Raw genomic sequence first — 23,663 nt, 5'->3', positions numbered from 1 at the left:
GACAAAGGTTCTCCCCACTGCAGCTAGGAGTGCAGGAGAGCCTTACAGAGCTGGCCACTCGCATTGAACTGTGGGCCTGTTTTCCCATGCTTTGATCATTCTGTGACTTGAGCACAAGAGAATCTGCTGTGCAATATGGTGTGGCAGAAGGGACTCCATTCAGATCTAAACTGAAAGTGGAATTCTATATATGAAACAGGAAATTTCCCTGTCTCACACTATGCCAGGATTAAGGAACCTTTAGCCCTCCAGATCTTCTGGGCTTCTACAATCCCTTTCCTTTCACCACGCTAAATGGGGCTAGTGGGGATTGACACCCTGACGCCATATAAAATGCAGTCCTGGGGGGGGGGATGACAGATGACTGCATCTCTTTGCCTACTCCCCATTTAAAAGAAAAAAGCACTCCAGCAAGAAATCAGTCATTATGTGGACCCTTTGCTACATCAAAACATTATCTAAGCCAGGATAACCCTCCGCCTGTGGTTGTTGCCAGATATGAACTTCTACTAAAGTAGTGCATGGACCCCCAAGTTTGTTTTTTTGCCATTTCCATTGGTGTTCCTGCCAGCGCAAAACAAACAGAACAAGGAAGGGGTTTAAAAAAAACACCATTTAAATGCAAGCCCTGCATCCCAAGTAACAGCATGTGTATCTTAAAACACTATATGTACGTATATTGATTTACTTTTTACTAATAGGCTAGCACTCAGGATTTGGAAACATTCCAATCTCCATATAACTAAAGTATGCCAGCAGTTTCCCGAAAGGATGAACAAGATACAAAAGGAAGGAGAGAAGCAAGTCCCATCAATATCTTAACATCTCCTATATCTATCACCAAGAATGGTAGCTAGGAATTTGCTCTTCTTTAAATGCAAAGGGGCTTCAAGGGATTTACAGTATTATCAATGATTTAATAGTACAGTAAATCCAAGCACAGCTTGAAAAACACATACACAACAAAAGACTTATATCATTTTAAGCACATTACTAGCTCTGGAGATCCTCCACTTAGGGGCTTCGTAGCTTATACTTTGTCCTTTTAACAAAATGAAGTGCTAATAGTAAACTCAGACATATGAACAGGCACACTGCCAAAGTGGTTCAGTGCTGTTAACTGCCACATCTGGGCCACAAACTGATGCAACAGGTAGCACCATTACATCATCATGAACTAATGCTATCTGTGTAGCCTGCAACCAGATGCATGCAGTCCTAATACTGTGAATATACTGAAGTTGTTGAAGGACAGAATTCTATCCGTATGTTTCCTCATACCTTACTGTGACCTGAGATTTTTTTACAGTGCTACAGGAAACCAGAACACAACCACTCCCCACAGAGTTTTAAGTAATTTAACCTAAGACCCTGTAGACTGGAAAATGTGGGAATGCAAAAGGGTCTTCACTTTACTTCCCAAGTTGCCTGTCCAATATGAGTCATATTAAGATGACTGAACATACAACAAAATTACTGTATTAAAACAAACATTTGCAATAATGGCTAACAGTACCTGCTGTTGGAGAGTTTGCATGATGAGATTTTTTGGGCAAATTAAAGATCTGTTCACCAGGATCAGGTGGTGGAATGGCATCTTGGCCTTGCCGGGCCTCCACTGGATCATACTCCTTCCCATCATAATTAGCATCAAAGAATTTCTTAAACCACTGTATGAAGTCCAAGTTGTCTTGGAAGCGCCCTTTTACTAATTTCTCCACTGGAATAACCTGTGTAGAGCAAATTAAGACAAGACTGATTCTTAAAGTGACAACTGAACCACTTTTATACAAAAATCCCCAAATGCCAATGCAACACACACAGTAAGGTAACAAATAGTAATGCTGTGCAGCAATGCAAGGGAAGGTATTTATTAAGTATATGTATAAGACTTGACTGCTTATCTAGGCCACCAGTTAATTTGCTATGCACCCGCTCACACTGTTCATATCCCAAAAGGATTCTGGAGCCTCACTGATCCACATCGTTTAGTCCACATGAAACATTTATGCTATACTATGATGATGTCTACAGTTATCTCATCTAGAACTACATGGCATTCCTGCAGCCAGGAGTACTGAAACTTAGTCAAACATACTTAATTCTCTGCTCTGTTCTATGAAGACTTTCAATATGGTTCAATACCTTCTGTTTTCAGTGTTCTTTGAAAGAGCAGGAAAAAGTTTAATTCATCCAATTCACTGACAGAACAAATAGGTCAGCAAACTACTGAACATCACATATGCAAGAAAAAGCACTCCTCAAAATAACCTCCTAAATTCAAGTATATGAAAGCATATAGTTCTAAAATGTTTTGTGTATACTCAAGGATACTCTGTCTACATTCAGAAAAACAAGCTTTCTAACCTCCTACTTGTATATGCAGAATTCCTTTAGGACAAGATAGGAATAGAATAAAATTAGATACAGAACATCATACAAAATAGCTACCAGAAATAGAAATTGGACTCTATGAGAGCAAAGAGGCTGAACCACAGTCACTCTGATTTTGGGGAGTTGGGAGAGAGAACATGTTACAACACTTTACAATGGGTTTCTATCTGTTTCAAGTCCTAGTCAGTCATTCTGTGATCTGGAATCAACCCAGTTACAGGAGTCCCTCCCCATCATCAAATGGGTCTTGTGAGTTGCTGCCAGTTTGAAGATGAGAGGTTCCTGCTTGTGGTAGGCTCTACGTGTCACAAAAAACCTTGGAAAAATCTGGATTCTCATTTGCATGTAAAACCTACATATGTACCATGTTTCCCTGAAAATAAAGAGAGGGTCTTATATTAATTTTTGCTCCAATAAACACATTAGGACTTTTTTTTTCATGGGGTGTTTTATTTTTTTCATGTACAACAATCTATATATATTCAGATATAGTCATGTTATCTTCTGCTTGCTGCACAGTGATGGAGGGCGGGCTTTCACTTAACTGGGGCTTATTTTTGGGGTAGGGCTTATATTACGAGCATCCTGAAAAAATCATACTAGGGCTTATTTTCAGGTTAGGTCTTATTTTCAGAGAAACAGGGTATGTGTCGCTGGTTGAATGAGCAAAATGACATGGGAGGGTATTATGCTAGCTTCTCCCCTGTAAAGGTGGTGAATGTGGTTTAACAAGGTTCCAATTAAATAGAACTAAAAATTGTTTGAAGATCTCTTGTGGCTTTGAGGTAAAGGCTTTTCTACTTAGCTAGTGGGTGGCAGCGGGTGAGATTTGGCACCAGGAGGCCTTGAGATACATCAGGAATTTCAACAACTATAAGCAGGCTTTCTTTTCTCTACTCAAAGAACCTTCAGATTTAAATATTATAATTTCATCTGATGTTATGTACAACAATAAAATTATTACATACTTAGGATCTGATTAACCTTTAAAAAAAAACAAATTATTTTTGGTTTGTTGATCACCAGTAGTGCTTATTTCCTTCAACTGAGTGAAGCACTGTGAACTGGAAACATGTCTCTGAAATGTAAAAACCCTGTTTTAAACTGGTCCAAGTTTACCTTATCCACATTCATTCTTTTAAATGACGCCTGTAGAAGTTTGAAGTTATGAATGTACTCATGTTCCAGTTTAGCTTGAAATTTTACTTTCTTCAAACTAATACACCCAGGGAACAACATATCCATGAACTGGCAGTAAGCTGCTCCTGAAACAAGAAAACATAATTATATTAATCACTATGCAAGCAAATTAAATTATAAACCATTTTTATACAATGGAACTAGAGTTACTATCTGCTGTTACAACACAATACTATAAAATGTTTGCCTAATTTAATAATTCAAATACTGTACAGGAAGAATGCATGATTATTTTTCATATAACTATGTGGCTCATTTTCATGTTTTCACCATTATAAAAAGAGAAGCAAACAGTAATATTGAGAAATATTACTAGATAGAACAAAAACAATGGACGGAATCCTATTGGCTATTTATGCTCACATTAAGTGCAATGACTTAAATCTCAGTGGCTAACTGCCACTAACAAACAAGTCACACCTTGCATGCCAATATCATTACTTGGTATGTGAGACAAGGAGCAGAATTTATAGCAGTGTACTTGTGCTGGCATAAATAACTAATAGGATTCTGACCAGATTATTTAAATAAAAGAAAAAAATCATATTAATATACCTAACTAAATAAAACACACTCAACAGATTTATGTGCCACTGATTTTAAAGTTTTTTTGGCACAAGTTTTTGTAGAAAACTGAATAGTAGCAGGTTGCAGTCCACAAATTCTCATGTGTAATATTTGCTCATTTTCAAGGTGCCACTGAACTCTTTGCAAAGACTGCCACGATCCCCTAAAAAACTGATTTCTACTGCATTTTTTAAAATGTGTTCCAGTATAAAACAGATATGCTTATCTAAAACATTTGTTTATTTAAAATATTTATATGCCACCTTTATCTTAAATGATCAAAAGCAGCTTACAGTATTAGAAGAAACAAAGTTAAAAGCTAAAATAAATTATTACAATATTAAGAAAGAAATGTATCATATTGAAATTTATAAATAAGAACAATATTAAGAGCACAAATAAAACAACAGAATACAACAATCCCTTTAAAAATCCCCTTGGTCAACCAGTTATTTAAAGACTGCCTGAAAGAAAAGGTCTTCACCTGCTTGTGGAAGGACAACAAAGATGGAGCCAGCTTGACTTCCCATAGGAGTTCCAGAGTCTGGGAGCAGCAACAGAGAAGGCCCCTCTGTCCCATAACCAGGTCTGAAGCCAGACTGAAATGTATCTAGATCATCTATTTCATCCAGGAACCTCTAGAATTGAGGTGCCACAACCCAGTCTAGCACCTTACCCGGGAATGGAATATTAGAGACTGACTGGTAACTATGCAATACCGGGGGGGGGGGGGGGAACCCTGGTTGACAAACCTGAGTGAGATTGACACCCCAGCCTCATCCAACCAAGTCTCTGTAATATAAGTCAGATCAGCATGCTCAAGTAGGATCAAGACATGGATGGCTGTTGTTTGCCCATTACACAATCTGGCATTAAACAGCAGCATTTTCAACCCAGGAAGTCTGTCACTAAGGCTATGCAAACTATTTAAAACCAGAGACAGCTTAGAGGCAACCAATGCCCACTTGCCCTTACTTACATAATGCTGTAACTGCTGTCCCCCACCATATCTCCCCCTGCCCTGAACAATTCTAACAGCTGACTCCCCCACTACTACCCCCCCCCCGTAAAAACACATCCTTCCACAAGCAGGTGGACACCCATGTTAACAATTTCTACCCTGGTACATAAAAGGGGAACTGACAGTGACTGGTGACAATATCAGAATAAAATAGAATGGGAGGGGTTGATTAGGGAAGATTATGATATATTAAATACAGGCAAGGAAGGAATACAAAAAGAAATATTCTAGACGTCCTCCTAGAGATCTACTTGTAGGCTCAGCATCCACATCTCTTGAAACAGGTAGTAAACTGCATTTGTATGGTGCCCACAGTCACATGTGAAAACTTCACCACAGCTCGCTAATTCCAGTCAGCGACCACTGATGAAAGCTCCTGCCATTGTCAAGAAGCAACTTGCTGCGATCATTGTTAAAGAAGCTGCCTCCAAAATGTCTACTGAATTATGAAAGAGAATTTGGGAGACAAAAACAGTAGGTATGGACAACTGGCCATATTTTCTCCACTTGACGATGACTGTCTTCACTGTGTTCCCTCCACCTAAAAGATTTCAGTTTGTTGTTCAACTCAGTTGTACAGTTCATAGGTCTCATTAAAGGTGGAAAAAGTTCTGGAATGATTTAACTGTCTCATTTTTTTACATCACAGACACCTGCCATTTTAACAGGGGTGTGTAAGCTTTTTATATCCACTGTATGACAATGGACTTGTGTCAGTGGGAGTTAGTAAGAGGAGTTTGGCCTTTGAAAGGCATTTGCCTGGTTAGTACTTGGATGGATAAGCAGTAGGAATACCACACCACCAGGGATCTCCATGTAGGGCTACAAAAGTCTCCTGCCTGAAACCAAGGAGAAAAATATTTTGCCTCAAAATATTTCTACTGAGGGATTTAGACCAAGACATGCATACCTGGCTATCAGAACTTTCATATTTCCATCATTATGTCTGCATTTGCCAAGTTCAAAAGATATAGCGCTATTCTATAAGCACACACACACACATCTATCCATCACTCTTTCCTTGACTACTGGCTAGTTTTGTTGCTAGTACCGAGTACTGCCTGTCCAGGAAGCCACTTTCATGCAATACACTGATATGAACACTTTAGAGGTGAAGCTGAAACAAAGGGAAATGGAAAAGATCTGCAGATAGTCCTTAGGTCAGGTCTCTGTCTCAGAGAACATTTCAAAATAACTTATTCACACACATAGTGTTTATTGATCATCCAAGTTATTTAACAAAAAAAGAGACTGCAAAATCTTTACATAAATAGACTCTCAGTTGGCAGCAGATACTGTACTCTAATACTTGGGGTCTAGTGCTAATAACAATACTTAAAAAATTTAGAAATCTTTTGACCAAAAAAAGAGCCATTCTAATTTAAACATTATTTGTAGTAGATAAACATCAACCCTGCCTGGGAACTATTGTAGAGTTGGGTACAATATTCCTCCCCTCGGGCTCTTGTAAAAATTACAGTATAGAAACAAATGGACTTCAACATACCATCTAAACAGGTCTAGTGATACATGGGCGTAACCTCTTATCACAGGGTATGTTACCTTTTCCATCTCTGCAGAGGACATGACATTAACTTTTGCTAGAAAGAAGGCTCTCGATGCTTGGACCCTGACAATTTGCTCAAGCAGAGAGCATATGCCTTACTACCAGGGATGTTTAGACCAAATACTGCTAAGTGACATGGTCCATGCTCACAAATTCTGTCTGTCAGAATCCTAGATCCTCTGCTTAATCAAAGATTTCACATACATACTACAATAACTACATTGCTCTTCTATGCAGATGCCAAACACAGAAATCTTTCAAGTCACAACTTTTCTCAAAGAGGAGATACATGGGTCACTGGATGTTAGACAAACATAAGAATCCACTTCACTGAAGTGACAAGTACAATTCCAGTAGCAAAAGGCATGTCTCCAAGCTTAACTCATAATAAGCCCAATGCCCAGTTAAGGATTAGGTGAGACACACACATGAGAGGCACCCAAAATATATCTCAAAAACAAGGCTTGAATCCTTTTAACTGAGGGATGAAAAGTAACCCACACTGGTAGTCCATGTAACAGCTGTGAGGTTAGCTTAGCTTTGAAGATCTTAACTGAGATAACCTCAGTATTCAGGAAACTGAATACACACAGTATTCTCAGGAAACATGCTTTAGAAATAGGATCTGTCACAGCAAAATAAGCTAATGAAAAGAACAAATTTTAAAAGAAGAAGAATCCATTCTATGAGATTTGAAAAGTGTCCTTCATCAAAGCATGTATTAGCAATTCTACCTGATATTCATTGTCAAGAAATACACAGTGGAATCACATAGTTACAAGGAACTTGCTTTGGAAACTGTCCTTCCAGAATGGATAAAAATTATAACTACATAACCCAAATGTCAATTTCTCCAATACGCTATTTATGTCTGCAGGCACAAGTCACAATGTAATATAGGTTGAGTTAATGGGGAGCTGATGAGATTGAAACGTAAGGAAAATAGTATGACTCCCAATGTCAGAAGAACATTGGGTTGGGAAAGGAGAAGACATTTTCAGTGGCTGTAGCTGAATTGTGTAAAAGCTTGTGATTACCCAATGTTAGATGCTGTCCTTTTGCAATCACAGACTGAGACATGAGGTAGGCTCTGGTGTCAGATATTGGTAGGTCCTAGGTAAACATTAAATGTGGCCGAATTTTTCCTCCTTTGTTTTAAGGGAAGACATAATTTGGTTTTTAAGAGGTTTCTTGAAACCCTGAATGCTATCAGGAGTATGTGTTTTAAAAGTTAGGATGTATTTTTTTGTTTAGGGTTTTCACAGTGGCTTTCATAGGGTTTTCATGTTCCTTTTTAACTAACTTGAGTTCAAGGACTTACACTATATGGATACATATTAATTTTTTAGATGAGTAATTGCAGGGCCATTTTTGTCTAAAAGGCACATTCACACCCTCTCTCAGGAGAAAGCTATGATGCACAGCTGACATTTCTCAGTTAAATATCATATTATTATACACATCATAAAACTATTCTTTGATATTGTACAGTAGCTCATATGGAGAAGGAAGGTTTTTTTGTTTTTTTTTTTAAAAAACGCAATTAAAGTTACCAGGCGTCACTGAAAGGAAGAAAATCCAAAGCTTACAGCATTCAAATGCACATGTTTTTCACATCTTTCTGAAAGTGGTTCAGTGTTTCCTTTACAGCTTGATGTGCTTTAATTTCCTCTGAGATATTGATTCAGTCATCAATGTTTTCAATAGACACAGGCTAGGTTACAGATTGTATTTGCAAATGTGGCTGTGTTGGCTACATGCATGAATGGCAACTTCTTTTGACCCAATTAAAGTGCAGAAATTCTATACTGCTTGGAAGAAGGCAGACTGTACCACTGCCTGTTGCTGCAGCTCTGGCAGAATAACCACCTTTTTCTTAACAATTTACATTTTCATTTTTATAAGAAGAAAAACAGGAAATAAAATGTAATCTGTTATATCCTATCAAATTAAACTATAAGAAGACTTTTAAGCAATGTAGCATAAAAGACAAAATATTGCTAGCTCTAAACAATAGAACTTTTGTTCTTGTATTTTTTAAAAAAAAATTAAATAGACCTACAATTTGTAATTGATTAAATGGCCTGATGGCTTTTTGAAATGAAAACATCTGCTTCTAAATTTCCTAGAGGGAAATCCAGATAAATTATAATGCATCCAATGTGTCTATTTTATTTATTTATTTATTTATTTATTGGATTTCTATCAGGCCCATCTAAACCAAAGGTCTACTCTGGGTGGTTTACAAATTTAAAAACAATTGTCTAGCCTACATCAGTTTTAAGACACAGTGGGAAAAGGTACAGAATTAACAGGACAAACAGTTTATAAAGAAGAAATGTGAAAAGTATTTCACATTAAAATGGGGGGTGGGGTGGTTTGCAGGTAAGCCACCATTCTGCAGAAATCCAAAATATCCAAACCTTGTATCTGCCACAGAACTCAGCATGCTGAGATTTCCAGCTTTCAGTGCAAGAAAGCTTTGTGACCTGGTAAGACCAATGAGGGCAAAGCTAGACATGCCCTCAATACACACACACATATATTGCCATTTTCCTTAATTATAGGTGTTTTGGTTAGGGAACAGAATCTTATGTGGAATGTAGCATGCAAGTAGGCTTACCTCTTCCCTCTCAAGATTGTTTGGAATCCTCATTCATCCACCATATCACCCTGAAGACAACAACCTTGCTTAATTTCAGAATTTAATCAGGGTTGGCCTGGTTAATACTGGAGTCATTAGTAATATCAGGGATTTCCACGTAGGACTAGGAAAGTCTCCTACTTGAAACCATGAAGAGCTCTACCAGTCAGAGTTAACAACACTGGGTGAGACAGATGAATGGCTTTACTTGGTATAAGGCAGCTTGCTGTGTTTTCTAGAACACTTAAATAGGTATTTTTAGTATGTGTTCTAGGTATGCTAGGATACAAGTCTTGACTATGCTACAAAGAGAAGGGGAAAATAAACCTTCTGGTGGGCTACATTACATATAAAATCCCCTCCATCTGTCACTAAAATTACAGAATTCAGCTTTTGTTTATTAAAAGGTTGAGATATATTTGAGTGCAATTGTTCTAACAAATTTTATGATACACAACAAAAACATCTACCATATTAACAGCCACTGCATCTCTCGTATACCCAGTAAATTTAATCTGTACCTGAAATCTGTTCTGTGTGGCTGATGGCAAGGGATCATGGTGGTGAGAGATCTAGCCAACATGCATCTCAACACTATTTTCCCCAAGATCTCCCATCTTCATGTTCTCAACTCATGAGAGGAAAAATTCTAGAGTACTCTAGTCTTCCTCTCTCTCTCTCTGTCTCTCATGTTCAACTATGAATAGAAAGGGTATTGTAGTGGCTATTTCCAGTCCTCTTTTGAAACCCTGTAGTCTCAGGTGGCAGCTTTATAATTGTTCCCGGTAAATGCTTCCCCAGCAAGACAATTAATCAGCAAAATATTACTGCTTTGTCAGCTCAGGAGTTTTGTGGGCCATCTTCTAAATAAAACAATAAACTCTGTTTCTAATTTGTAGTGTTGTCATGCTTGGACAACCAAACCCAACAAGACATTCACTACTAGTATGCTGTTGCTAAGATTTCTGCAAGTATCTCTTCTAGTCATCGTAGCTGGGGACAGGGAATCCAAAGATGGAATCAGGAGAATATCAGACAGTTGATTTTGGGGTGTGTGAATACTCTTTTAGCTCCATCTCGCTCTTCCAATAAATATTTATTTATATATTCATTCATTCATTCAATTAATTAATTTATATCCCGCCTATCTAAACCAAAGCCTACTCTGGGCGGCTAATAATAAAACAAAAAAATTAAAAACAATATAATAAAATAGAGGCAACATTAATAATATAATTCAAGATGACAGGATTAATTAAGTGATGACAGGAGGGAAAGCCTGCCTAAAAAGCCAGGTCTTAAGTTTGCTCTTAAAAACCACCCATCAAGGGATCCAGGCAAATCTCTGCGGGCAGATTGTTCCAAAGGTGGGGGGGGGGCACTGCTGAGAAGACCCATTTTCTTGTTCTTTCTCTCCGGGCCCCCCTCAGCGTTAGGCCCCTCAGCTGCTCGTCCTGGCTAGAAAGAATGATTCGGGTAGATCTAGGTGGGAGGAGGCATTAACACAGGTAGTGAACATTCACAGGGATGTGGTGGCGCTGTGGGTTAAACTGCAGAAGCCTCTGTCCTGCAGGGTCAGAAGACCAGCATCATAAGATCGAATCCACGCGACAGAATGAGCTCCCGTCACTGGTCCCAGCTCCTGCCAACGTAGCAGTTCAAAAGGACGTAAAATGCAAGTAGATAAATAGGTACCACCTCGGCGGGAAGGTAATGTCAAGGGAAACCTTTTACCTTGGTGATATAACTAAGAAATATTCCTGAATATTGCAATGTTTCCCATGTACTCTTGCCCTTTGAGGTAAAGGTTCCCCTTGACATTTAGTCCAGACCTATCCAACTCTAGGTTGCAGTGCTCATCCCCATTTCCAAGCCACAGAGCCAGCGTTCGTCCAAAGACAGTTTCCATGGTCATGTGGCCAGTGCGATTAGACACGGAATGCTGTTACCTTCCCACCGAGGTAGTACCTATTTATCTACTCGCATTTGCATGCTTTCAAACTGCTAGGTTGGCAGGAGCTGGGACAAGCGACAGGAGCTCACTCCGTCGCGTGGATTCGATCTTACGACTGTTTGGTCTTCTGACCTCGCAGCACAGAGGCTTCTGCGGTTTAATCCGCAGTGCCACCAGGTCCTTCCTTGCCCTTTGAAGTCTTCAATGAATACAGATATTTTATGGAGGCTAATGTTATGCTGAGTGAGGAATGGAAACATTTCCAGGAAACTTTTTAAAAAAGAATAAAGGAGCAAATTAGATAGCACAGCAATTCAAGCACTGGGAAGTATCACTGGATGGCCTGCATGCAGCTTGTTATGTATCTGAAATTATATCTTCGTCTGGTTTTATCCAACAAATGTGGTAATGAAAAAAAAAATAGCAAAGCAAACGGGGGGTTTGAAGAAAAGCTTATTTTGTTCCTTGATTTATTTTCTGCCACAGCAAAGCTCAAACAGTGATTTCCAATGCCATCCTGACCAGATGTGCTCCTGCTTTTAAGATGGCACATAAATAAAAATAAGATGGCTGATTCCAGAAACTCAGCTACAGAAGGGTAACCACAGATTTATGATTGTGGGCACGGAGGTCCCAGCTTTTATTTAGCAGCATGGTGAGTTTGGGAATCCCACCTGATACTCTTCCAAAAACACAATTTTCAGGAAGAAAGCAATAGCTGGAAGCTAAGTAGAACAAAACTATGCTTCAGATGAAAACATCCCAAAACATGATTTTGGTAGGCCAGGTAAGAGAAATTCAGCTGGGGAGGAGTTGCTGAAAAAATTCAATTCTTACAACATTCCTAAAACTTCCACTTACTAATGAAAAACCTGACAATGGAAGGACAAGAGGGAGGAGACCAACATGGCTTCTCAAAAGAGTGCATTCCAAAGCCTGGGAGCAACCACTGAGAAGGTCTGTCATCACCAAATCAGCCTCTGGAGGTGGTGGGACTGAGAGAATGGTCTCCCCAAAAGATCTCAAAAACTAAGGAGGCTCATATGCGGTGATATGATCCTTTAAATAGTCTGGATCCAAGTTGTACAGAGCTTTATAGGTCACAACCAGCAGTTTGAAGAAACTACTTGGATGGGTAGGAAAACATTTCAACCTAATGAGAAAGAAGTCCAGTTGCCATAACTCAACATCCAGATAACCTCACCTGGATGACTCAGAATCTTTACAGATATATCAAGCTGTAGACCTGACTCTTCAGGGGGAATGTGCCCCTTCCAGTACAGGCTGAAACCCTATCACCATATTCCCCTTACAACTGACCATGAGCACCTCTGTCTTGTCTGGGTTAAGTTTCAGTTAATTTTATGCTCATCCATCCAGTTACTGATGACACTGGGCTAGTCCAGAACAGCTTCCCCAAAATCAGATGGAGAAGAGTGAGTTGGGTGCCATCAGCATACTGATAACACTGAACACCAAAACTCCAGAAAACCTCTCCCAATGGTTTCATTAAATATGAAGGACAGAACTGAACCCTGGGTGACACCACAAACCACTGGCCAGTGTCAACCAGCATTCACTCTATACCCCCTTCTGAGTTCAGCTCTCTGAGAAGGATTAGAACCACTGTAAAACAATATGTCCAAGACGCATCACAGAAAGATGGTCCAGAACAATACAATAGTTAATGGTATTGAAAGCTTCTGAGAGGTCCAGTAGGACCAATAGAGATATGCATTCCTCCTGTCCAGTTCCCAGCACAGATTATTCACCAAGATGACCAATGCCATTTCCATTGCATAACTAGGCCTGAATCCAGATTGGCTCCACTCCATGGGAGGAAATGCTTAGGAGCAATTGTGTCCACCATTCTGGCCATTTCCCCATTCCAGAGATCAACAAAGGCTTTGTCATGATCAAGGTGGCCAAGGCAGAAGGAAACTCACCAGGAGCTGCCAGAAAATCATTTGGATCAATAGGCTTCCTTGGCAGACCATTTTAATTGATCCTCCATCCCACCGAGGTTTAGTATTCCACTAGTTAAAATCTAGAAATAATTTCCAACTAGAGTAGATCCATTCAATCAGAGGGGATTTAGTCAGTCAACACCTGTGTAAGTTTCAGTAATTCTATGGGTTTAGTTGCATCCTACTACTGGATTTCAGCCAATAAATCTAAATCCCACCAGACAGTGATCTGTTTTTGACAATGGAACTAACGAGCTTTGCCACATCCAGATCGCTGACATCCTACTCAGTGCAGAAAACCAGGTCCAAGGTGTGCCTTGCAACATGAATGGGTTCTGTTACCACTAGGGGCAGGTCCATGGTTATCATGATAGACATTAAGTCCTGCACCACTCCTGACAAAACAGCCTCAGCATGGCTGTTAGTCCCTAACCACCATGCCAGAGGCAGCACAGCCATCGCAGGAAGAGAGACTTTTGTGCAGCAAGGTGGGCAGGTAGACCAACAGAATCCCTGTTCTGTCCCAGGCACCCACTCTCAGGTATGCACAGATTGTGAGACAAGGCACCTAGTAATGGTGACTGGATTTTGATAGACTATTGCAATTCCTCCTCCCTGCCCCCCACCAGGTCTTGCCTGCTGCCGCACTGAGAACCTGGGTGGGGAAAGCTGATACTGTAAAGACTAAGTTCCCCAGCTTCCTCCAACCCAGTCTCTGTAACACAAGCCAGATCAGCATGTTTGTCCAAGATAAAATCCTGGATGATAGCTGCCATACCTTTTACTGACCTGGCATTTAACAACAGCACCTTCCTAGCTATATAATGATCATTAAAAAAAAAACCCCACAGCTCCAGCCTATAGCTTATTTGCAGGGATAGAATGCAAAACAGATCCAATTCATGGTTTTTGCTACTCCTCCCATGTGAAACCAAATATACCTCAAGGAAATTGTCTCCTTCAATATGGAGATCCATTTATATGCACACAAATCATTTGGCCATCACAGAATTAAACAACTGCCTTAGCCAGTGACTCTAGGCTACATGGAAGGGCAGTGAATTATTAGTTATCACATTTATTACTGCTCTGTATTTACTGCCAGGGAAGGGGAGAAAAGTTTGTAGACTTTTTCTGCTGCAGACACAAAAAGAACTTGACCAGACTTGGGTACCAGTATGCACCTTCATGAGCAAAAGCACTTTTACTACACCAACTCATGTACCAAAACATATTTGGCTAAACCCTAAATGTACAGCATTGCCCTGTGACCCAAAGATGCAGACTGAAGTAATGGATTGAAACAGCAATTCTAGCTGCACCTTTATTGATCATACTAAAAGCCACACAATATATCTGAGACTGAATCAACTGAGGCAGAATTCCTGCCAACTAGTCATTGATCCAGCAACAAATCCAAGTCCCAAGGTGCAAACGCTTTCACAATAAAGCAGAGCTACAAGAAAACTTGGTTGCTACAATTCTTCGTATCAAACAGTTGCAGCGCTTTACAGATTTGCTCTCCAAAACCACATAATTATGCATCCATTTACAATTTTCTGGGCATTCCCAACTAAATTCATTAACCCACAATATCTATCACAAAAAATTATAGTGCAATTTATGGCACAGCAGTAGTTAGGCTACATTGCATCAGACATCAGTCTGATAGTCCTGATAGGAATAAAACCATTTTAGTTCAGTTCAGACCTTATGACAAACCAGGCCAAAATCAGTTTAGAACTCAAGCTATGGTTTACGTTTTCAGAAGAATCAGGGAATCTATGCAGATCAGATCTGCTTTTCTACTTTTTTCTTTAGTAGTTGCTCACCACTTTCATGCCTATTTGCTCTACCTGCAAAGCGTACCGTAAAAGCTATATATATGGGTTGTAAATTCATACCAAAACATTTTGATGAACACAATCTTTTAAAGCCATGGATGAAAAGGTCCACTTAAAGCCATCACGTCCAATTTGGTTTACCAATTTAGACCTCATGCTAAAATCACACTTAAACTTCAGAAACCATGCTTGAGCTCAATTTAGACATTACACTCATGAGTGGTTGCCCCCTTACAATTTACAAATGCTTTAGTCCCTCTGCAACACTCCTCCTAAAATGCATCAGATTAATTAAAAAATAAAACCAAAATACTTCCATTTTACACAGAACCATTAAACAGATTTACCAACTGCTCAATTTTCCCATATACCCCCTTCTATTATCACTGACTGAGCTGGGATGACAATAATTTAGAAATAAGGAGGTCTATGCAGCATGCCAAGCTGGGCAGCACTCAAACACTTAGCCTTTTCAAAGGCTATTAACATTACAGTAGCCCTGGGGGATTTAGATTCAGCCTGGCACACAAGCTTTCCCCCAAAATCAATTAGGAATAAAACCTCTTTAAGGATTCCCCATCAGCCTAAATTATTACAATTCCTCTCTTATATTACCACACTATACTAATGCTACGCTGTATCATACATAAAAGGAGGGAAAAGGGGAGATTCATCCAGTATACTCCAAGAAGACCTTGATACAGCATAAAAATTACAGTACTGAGAACCATCCGTTATGTCCCACCATATTTTACATCATTGCCTTTGAAAGTTTTCTGTCTCCAATAGAATGTCTGTCAGTCATTTTGCTCAGAGCATCTTAGTACTGAACATTTCAGTAGATTTTCCAAAAATTAATTTATTTTTATATTAGAAATTCAGTGTACCAATATTCAAGCCACTTGTACTGTTCCATCTTTACTCCAAATTTTTATTTTTCCAGACAGGAAGCTGGTCTATTTGTCATCTGATGTGCTCTTCAGTCATGTTAGCTTTCTGGAGCTGACCACCCTAAATTAGTTTCACAAGTTTATCAATGTGGTTGCTGCAGCTACAGTGGTTACCAAGCCTACAAGAGAATACCTAAACACCTCTGTTCACAGAGATTGTTGTGATGTAATTATGTTGCTAACTATATTCTGAAAACAATGCAGAGACAGGACTTCAGAACAGGGAAGTTCTACAGTTCTGGATGAAGCAAATTTCTTTACAACAAAGCATGTGCTCCCCATATGTCTTATTCTTGACATATAACTCTTTGGTCACCAGATTTGTAGCAGTAATTTTGATGAAGAGGAGACCACAAAATGGGACAGGAGAGCATATATGTATGTGGCCATACAGCCACTCTTGCTTTATATTACATTACTGTACAAATAGCAGAAAAACACCACACAGACCACTGCAACTTTTACAGTAATCGAATCGATGAAAGGGGTCTTGCACCCAAAACTGGCTTAGAAATAACAAGCAAGACCAATGCTCCAGTCATTAACAAACTGGCTGCAGATCTGGCAAGCCATTCAGGTACTTTGAAGCAGATCTGTTTTGATACACATTTACAATGTCACTGATAAATAATGATCTTCTCAAAAATTACATCTTACCTGAACACAGCTGTTCAACTTTTGTATAGTTTAAAGCTACTATGTCGTTCACCCATGCAATGATGTCATGCCTGCTCATAGTCTCCTGGGTTATAGAGGTAGAATACACGTTGACCGCCATTCCCCAACTGCAAAATTAAGGAGATAGACAGAAGATTGGTATTTGACTTTGTGTGAATTAGAAGTTGACAGTCAATTATCTCTGTGCTAATAAGATACATCTGAAGGTCCACTGTACTCATTTTATGGCTATTTTTGAGATGGGGAAATCACTACAATATAAACCTTTCTTGCATTTTCAGGTTGTAAGAGATTTACTGAAGGGCTCTCACTGGTAACAACTTTGATAAGCATGGTGTGAAACATTCTGAAAACAGTTTTTTAGAATTTATTCATTTATAGAAATCTCCTAGATGTTTTTCCCTGATCACCTTATAACATAAAAAACTGAAAAAACAAATGAACCAGACCACTCTTTGAAAACTTTATAAGCTTTATTTTATGTATCTGTAAGCCCTATCTCTCCACCCCCATTTTTAGAAGAACTTGTATTTTAAAACATTTTTATATTGCAGTCCCTCCCAAAACAGCAGTGCACAGAACAAATAAAAGAGAATGATGCAAAAGGATATAGCGATTGTGACGTGTGCCATGACGTCACCTGCCTGTCTTGGCTAAGGCTGGAGTTTCCTAGCCTATGGCAGGGCAGGAGGTGGGTCTTAAAGGGGTGGAGTTTTTGTATATAAGGGGGGAGTGCAAAGAGGAAAAAATTTTAGTTAAAGAGTTGGAGAGTTAGAGAGAGAGATAGAGAGATCTGTATACAGGGTTAGATATAGGTTAGGTAATTGAGTAATTGAGTGTTAAGAAACAAAGAACTGTGCAGGGTTAAGGTCTGAGAAATATAGTGTGACAAGTGATTCTTTTACTCAGTGATTTCCATTTTATTTTTGTATTCAATAAATCATCATTTTTATTTTGAAATCCATACTAAGTCTGAAGTGTCAGGTTTATGTGTGGTTGGTGGCAGCGAAGTTGTGTGTGTGTGTGTGAAGGATCGTGACCTGTCATCTCTTGTGGTGACGTAGGAGGAGGTGGCAGTCGCGACAGCGATCACCACAATACCAGATACTTTAAACAAAATTACACAATTTTAGAACTGTATATGGGCCATCCCTAACCTGGTGCCTGTTATACGCATTGCGTTACCACTCTCATCATTCCCAACCAGCATGACTGTTATACTGTATTTGCCAGCAAGATCAATAGTCTATACAGGGCCATTTTGTTCCTCCAATTAAAAAATCTCAGAAGGATGATGTGAGTGGTGATCTACTGAGTCCAAAAGTAGGCTGGAGAAAGTTGAACGAATGTATTTACTTCTACTGTATTTATCATGCACAACCAATGGTAAAGCCATCTCAAAGATGGTATCTCTCATTGTGAGTCAGCTTGGCTGTTACGATCACCAGGACAGGCCTTTTCCTTAGTCCCACCACCTTCATAGGTGTGTCTGATGGGGACACACAAGAGGGCCTTCTCTGTTGTTGCTCCCAGACTTTGGAGCTTCCTCCCACAGGAGGCCAGACTGGCTCCATCTTTGCTGTCCTTCTGCAAGCGGGCAAAGTTTTCTCTTCGGGCAAGCTTTCCTTCAGTAACTAGTTACCTGTGTGTAATTTTTAAATGGATTGTTATGCACTACTGCTTTGACTGGATTTTAGTACTACTTGTGTTTTCCCATTCTCAGAGTAGCATTTTTAAACAATTTTTGTATATTTATTGTTCTTAGCTTTAATATTGCCTTTCAATGATGTAGGATGCCTCTACATGCTACATGTAGATGCCTCTTTATACTCATTGTTCTTAGCTTTAAATACTATATTTTAATGAAGTTAACCACCATCCTATACTCGTTTTTTTGACTTTAAATACTATATTTCAATGTTGTAAGCTGCCTTGTGTCCTTTTCAAAAAGAAAGATGGGAGAAAAATATTTTAAATTAAAAAATAATATGTGATAGACATAGCTTAGGTCTTAGAGTGCAGATAGATTTTCATTTGCAGACCAGATCTGCATCCCATACATCAGTGGTTCCCAGCCTTGAGTAACCCAGTTGTTCTTGAACTGTAGCTCCCAGGCCAGCACAGCTAGTGGTGAAGGTTTCTTAGAATTGCAGTCCAAGAACACCTGGGTTACCCAAGATTTGGAACCACTGCCACAGAGGAATCCACCAACCAAATGCATCACAGTGAGTCTGGTATACTTGGGAACTGGATTTGTATGGCTACAGTTAATTTGGAAGTTCTGAAAATACTAGCATCTAAGGAGAAGCTCGAAAAGAAGCATAGAAAAGTATACAATTATTACTATACACAAATGCAAAAATAAGTGTTCTTGGTCAAGCATAAGTAGTAATACAGAATGGCACGAAATACATTCACTATATGCTAGCATTTGACTTCAGAGAAAAAGAATGAGAAATATTTTTAATAGGGTACAGTGAAGCAGCTATTGTTTTTCTAAATCCATTCTTTGTGGATTTTACTGCAGAGAAATGGTTCTACAGGAACTCCTTAAGATCATATACATATAATAGGACCAGAACAAGAGTTTGTAAGAGGACACAAACTGTGATTCAAATCATATATTTGAGAAGAATGAAAGAAAACCCTTATTATAATTAAGTTGAAATCCTCTAACATAAATCACCAGTAATTAAAGGTTCCCTTTAGCAATTTTGGGGTGCATGTGACTTTGTTTCATAGTGTATGAAGCTCATGTACCCCCTGTAACCACCTTTAATCAGCAGTTATTTGCTGCTATTGCAGCCGACATTATCAGCCCTGGGCATGCAGAGCTGCACAACAGAATTTCAGCCTTCGTGTGCATGAATACAACATTGCATATTTGTAAGCTGATGTTTCACATATTTTAGACAGAAAGAAACTCGGCTCTTGTGTTCTCTCCTGTAAAATTCTTCACACCACTGCTTCCACACACTGCAGACCTAAAACAACACTGTAGTATAGAGATTTACTGGCAACAAATAATACATTCAAAATGATAAAGAGATCCCAAATGCTGTTCTGCCATAGAAAAGCTGACAACCAACTATCAAGATTTAACAAGTGTTTTACATCATAAAACAAAACATTACCCTTGACCCTTATCATCTGTTCAGTCTTGAACACGTACTACTACCCATTGTCTGTCTTTTAAAAAAAGTAATGCAGCAATTCTGCCTGCAGGACAGGTATTTTTATGGGCAAGTAAGTGGTGTCAGTGACAGGAATTATAGACAGCAAGCAACACGAAACATACATATGAATAATATACATTGATATGGTTTCACAAAATAAAGGAAATTAAAGTGCTTCTTATGAAAGAATGTAGATCAATACACATGACAAATCAGAATAATTAAAATTTGCATACTTCTTCAAATTAGGCAACATACATGCTGATGTAACTACTGCTATGCTCTATTAATTAACTATATTGGCTCAAGGCTAACATCAGATATTAGAAGAATGGAGACAAAATGGACACACTGCTTGTTTCCATTTTCAGCCTCCTGAATCTGACTGGGCTTTTCTTATCTATCAACACAGCATTTGGAAACAAACGGGGTCCCCTCAATTTCCCATGTCGGTTCCTCTCAATTCTGAGGTCTGAGTCTCACCCTTTCAGTCTGGCATGGCTCATAAAAAGAATTTATTCTTTCAACCCTGCAATATGAGCCTTCCTAGGCTTTTGCCTTTGTGTACTGCTTTCAGTGCATAACATTCTTATCCTGTAGTTTCATGACAGCTAGTAGGAGGTCTGTTAATGCGGGGTGGGGGGAGCCGGTGGAGACTGACTGGCTTTCAGTCACCAATCTGTCCCAATTTGTGGGGTCAGTAATGAGAGACAGAACACAGCTCTGTCACAACAGATTAGTGAAAGAAAACATGAGGAGCCCTGTGACGACTGGTATAACTAGGGCTCAGCTGACTGTTACCTGTGCTTTGGGAACTAGTCTGGAAGAAGGCAACTTGCCTGTACATGGGCATGTGTGTATGTACCAATTATTCTAGTAATAAATATTGGACTGTTCAAATTCTAAACCTATTCCTCATTCACTGTTAATTATTCCAGTACATTTTTTTCAAAGATAAAACTCAAATACTGTATATTACAACCTATTATCCCCTATGATGGAGGGTTTTTATCAGAACTCTGTAAACGTTAAGAGATCTCAGGTTTGCTGTTCTTCACATTAAAAAAAACCCAACTCTCTTTTGATCGCCGCACCATACTTGAGAATCTATTAAGAAAAAGACCTAAAGCTGTTATAGCCTTTCGCTCTATCTGGTACATATTCAGACACCTCAAGACACTCAGCTTTATCTGTTCGACTTTATAAGATGGACGTTCCTTTGTGTTGTGCCTTTTCTTACTTCAGTTGCATTTAACATTGCACTTTGTTTAAACAGTGACCACATCTGTCATTAATATCCTATTTCCTTCCTGGGCTTAGGGTCAGGTTCAAATGATTATGAGCAGTGCAAGGAATCAGATTTCAGCAGGAGGCCCAGGTTCAAAAGCTGCTTCATCAATGAAGTTCTCTCACTATTAGTCACCGGTCTCTCACTCAGACAAGGCTGTAATACATATAAAGGTAAACTAAAGAGTAACCCTTTGTGATCTCTTAGGATAGTGGTCTGGAACAGAACATTGTGCCTTAAAGAATCTCAGGTTTATTGTACTTCTCATTTATATGTGTGTGTGTGTGTGTGTGTGTGTGTGTGTGTACTGCCTTTCAGTGGAGCTACCTGTACAGCTTAAAATACATACCTATAAATAACATCACTACATTCAAAGAGAGAGAGAAAATAAACTAAATATATTTTGACAGTGGCATCTCATAAAAACCTGAGATCAACAGGGTTCAATTTAACAGATCTCCTCTGAGTTCTCCAACTCCACTATAACAAGCTCACTCCATAAACTAACTGATTATGTGCCACTGAGTCTGACTTATGGCAATCCTTCTTGGGGTTTTCTATATGTCAATTACTCAGGAATGGATCACCAGTGTTTTCTTTTGGGGGCAGTCCGGGAGGGTACAGCATGCCCAGAGCCACAAAAGTTGGTTCTTCTTCTAGGAGGTACACTGGGAAGTTGAACTCTGGTGTTTCAGTTATCCAGTCAGCACACTCTGTAATCTCAGGCTAGTGGACTTCATCAGTGCACAACTGCTAAGCAACACATGCCTTGATCAGCGTAGCTTGTTCTATGTGACTGGAAACTTCAACTGCAAAAGCCATCACTGATTACTGGCTGGGAGCAGACATGGCACATGCTATTCCAGTTTCATATTAGCTGCACTGAAAGCCTATTTGTTTCTTGAACTATTCCAGATACTGTACTGATTCTTACTTATACTGTAAGCTCCTAAATTGTTTTAGCTATGTATATGTGAAGGAACTTCCCATATATAAATCTACTTTACTCTTTGCAACAGCCTTTCCCAATCTGGTCCCTTTCAGATGTGATGGACTACAACTCCCAAAACCCTCCAGTCAGCTACATTAAAAGCAAGGCCTCTAGTGATGATGCAGACACAACAAAAAGAATTTCTTTCTTCACAGATAACATATACCTTCAGTTAGGCTGGAAATTATATTCCTTCATGGATGGAAGAGATACATACACAGCCTTTATTACAATCACTGACCAGTAAACAAAAATCACAGACAGAAAATATACCAAAATGTACACAAAGGCAAACTGGGCTGGACAGAAAAGATGAAAACACCCACCCTGAACGCTTCTGGATCTGAGTGATGCTGCCTTTAGACACCTTCTTCCTCTTTCTGTTGTTGGTTAACTTGTTCTTTTCTATTTCTGTCACTATACTGTTCTGAGATACAATTTTATGTTATATATACCCTTCTGATTGTGTATGTCTACACAACGCATATATGAAAGCCTGTCTGCAATACTAAAACAAATCAATAAGGTATCAACAGACTAAGGAGGCTCAGTTCATAAATTACTGTACTTTTACATTCAGCATAATGAAATATGTCACTAGAACTAAAGAGAGGCATACTTAAAAAGAAAAACAACTTCTGTAAAATAGGAAGGAGGAGCAGAATTCTGTCTCATAAGAAAACTGGAGTTCCTGGACACTCAGAATGAAGGACAAGGCATGACGACATATGAGCTGGCAGTAAAAGAAAACAGCAACTCCTGAACCTCTGCCAGATGTTTTTCCAGGGATTTCCTCTTTTTCTAATGAAGCAGCCTGTTCAGAGGTTACCAGCTCCAACAACTAACTGAGTCTAAAAAACAATATAGATCTCCGGATCCCGCTGTGTCACAAAAGCTCCTGGTTCAACAAACTGAGAGATGAAAGCTTTTTGTCCATTCAGCATAATTCACAAGCTTAGTGTTTCAACATATCTGGACAGCACTATTAAGGAAAAAATGCTATAAAAACTGAAATCCTCAGACTGTGTGTTCTTATTAAACATGTTTAACCTTGTCTACTTTTTCTATTTGGAATATCTTGCTTATATTTGTTTCTTTACAGTTGTGAAAATCTGTGGTTTTAAACAATAACAATTGTTTAACTATAAGACTACTTGAACTATAAAATCTTAGACCCGAAAGGCACCAAGTTTGAAAAGGCTGTGACAAATTAAAGAAGTCAGGAGTGGTTGCATTTTTGTTGCTTACCCAGCTTTAAGCACTTGGACAGGTCTCACTCACATTAAAAAAGATAGGGGAGACCTGGATTTGCACATTTATTTATTTATTTATTTATTTATTTATTTATTTATTTATTTATTTATTTATTTAACTTATATGCCACCCACACTACCCAAAGGTCTATGGGTGGCTTACAACAAT

The 23,663-nt window shown here is 39.0% G+C and overlaps 1 protein-coding gene across 7 annotated transcripts in view; it reads right to left on the bottom strand.

Annotated features, from left to right (window-relative positions):
• The window catches only part of MAPRE2 (microtubule associated protein RP/EB family member 2), a 111,934-nt gene that overhangs the window by 17,800 nt on the left and 70,471 nt on the right, over positions 1-23,663 (bottom strand). For 6 of the 7 annotated variants that reach the window (XM_078393732.1, XM_078393731.1, XM_020790946.3 and 3 more), the window contains 3 exons: positions 16,766-16,893; positions 3,514-3,659; positions 1,517-1,730 (listed from right to left, as the gene is read on the bottom strand). In XM_078393732.1, coding sequence (XP_078249858.1) covers positions 1,517-1,730; positions 3,514-3,659; positions 16,766-16,886 — 481 coding nt within the window. In that variant the 5' untranslated portion in view covers positions 16,887-16,893. The remainder of the gene's footprint in view (positions 1-1,516; positions 1,731-3,513; positions 3,660-16,765; positions 16,894-23,663) is intronic. The other variant, XM_020790947.3, reaches the window with a different exon arrangement.

This window comes from Pogona vitticeps, chromosome 4 (assembly GCF_051106095.1).
Source record: "Pogona vitticeps strain Pit_001003342236 chromosome 4, PviZW2.1, whole genome shotgun sequence".
NCBI classification, from domain to species: Eukaryota; Metazoa; Chordata; class Lepidosauria; order Squamata; family Agamidae; genus Pogona; species Pogona vitticeps.
Note: the sequence above shows the minus strand (reverse complement) of the source record. Positions and strands in the feature narration are given on the sequence as shown.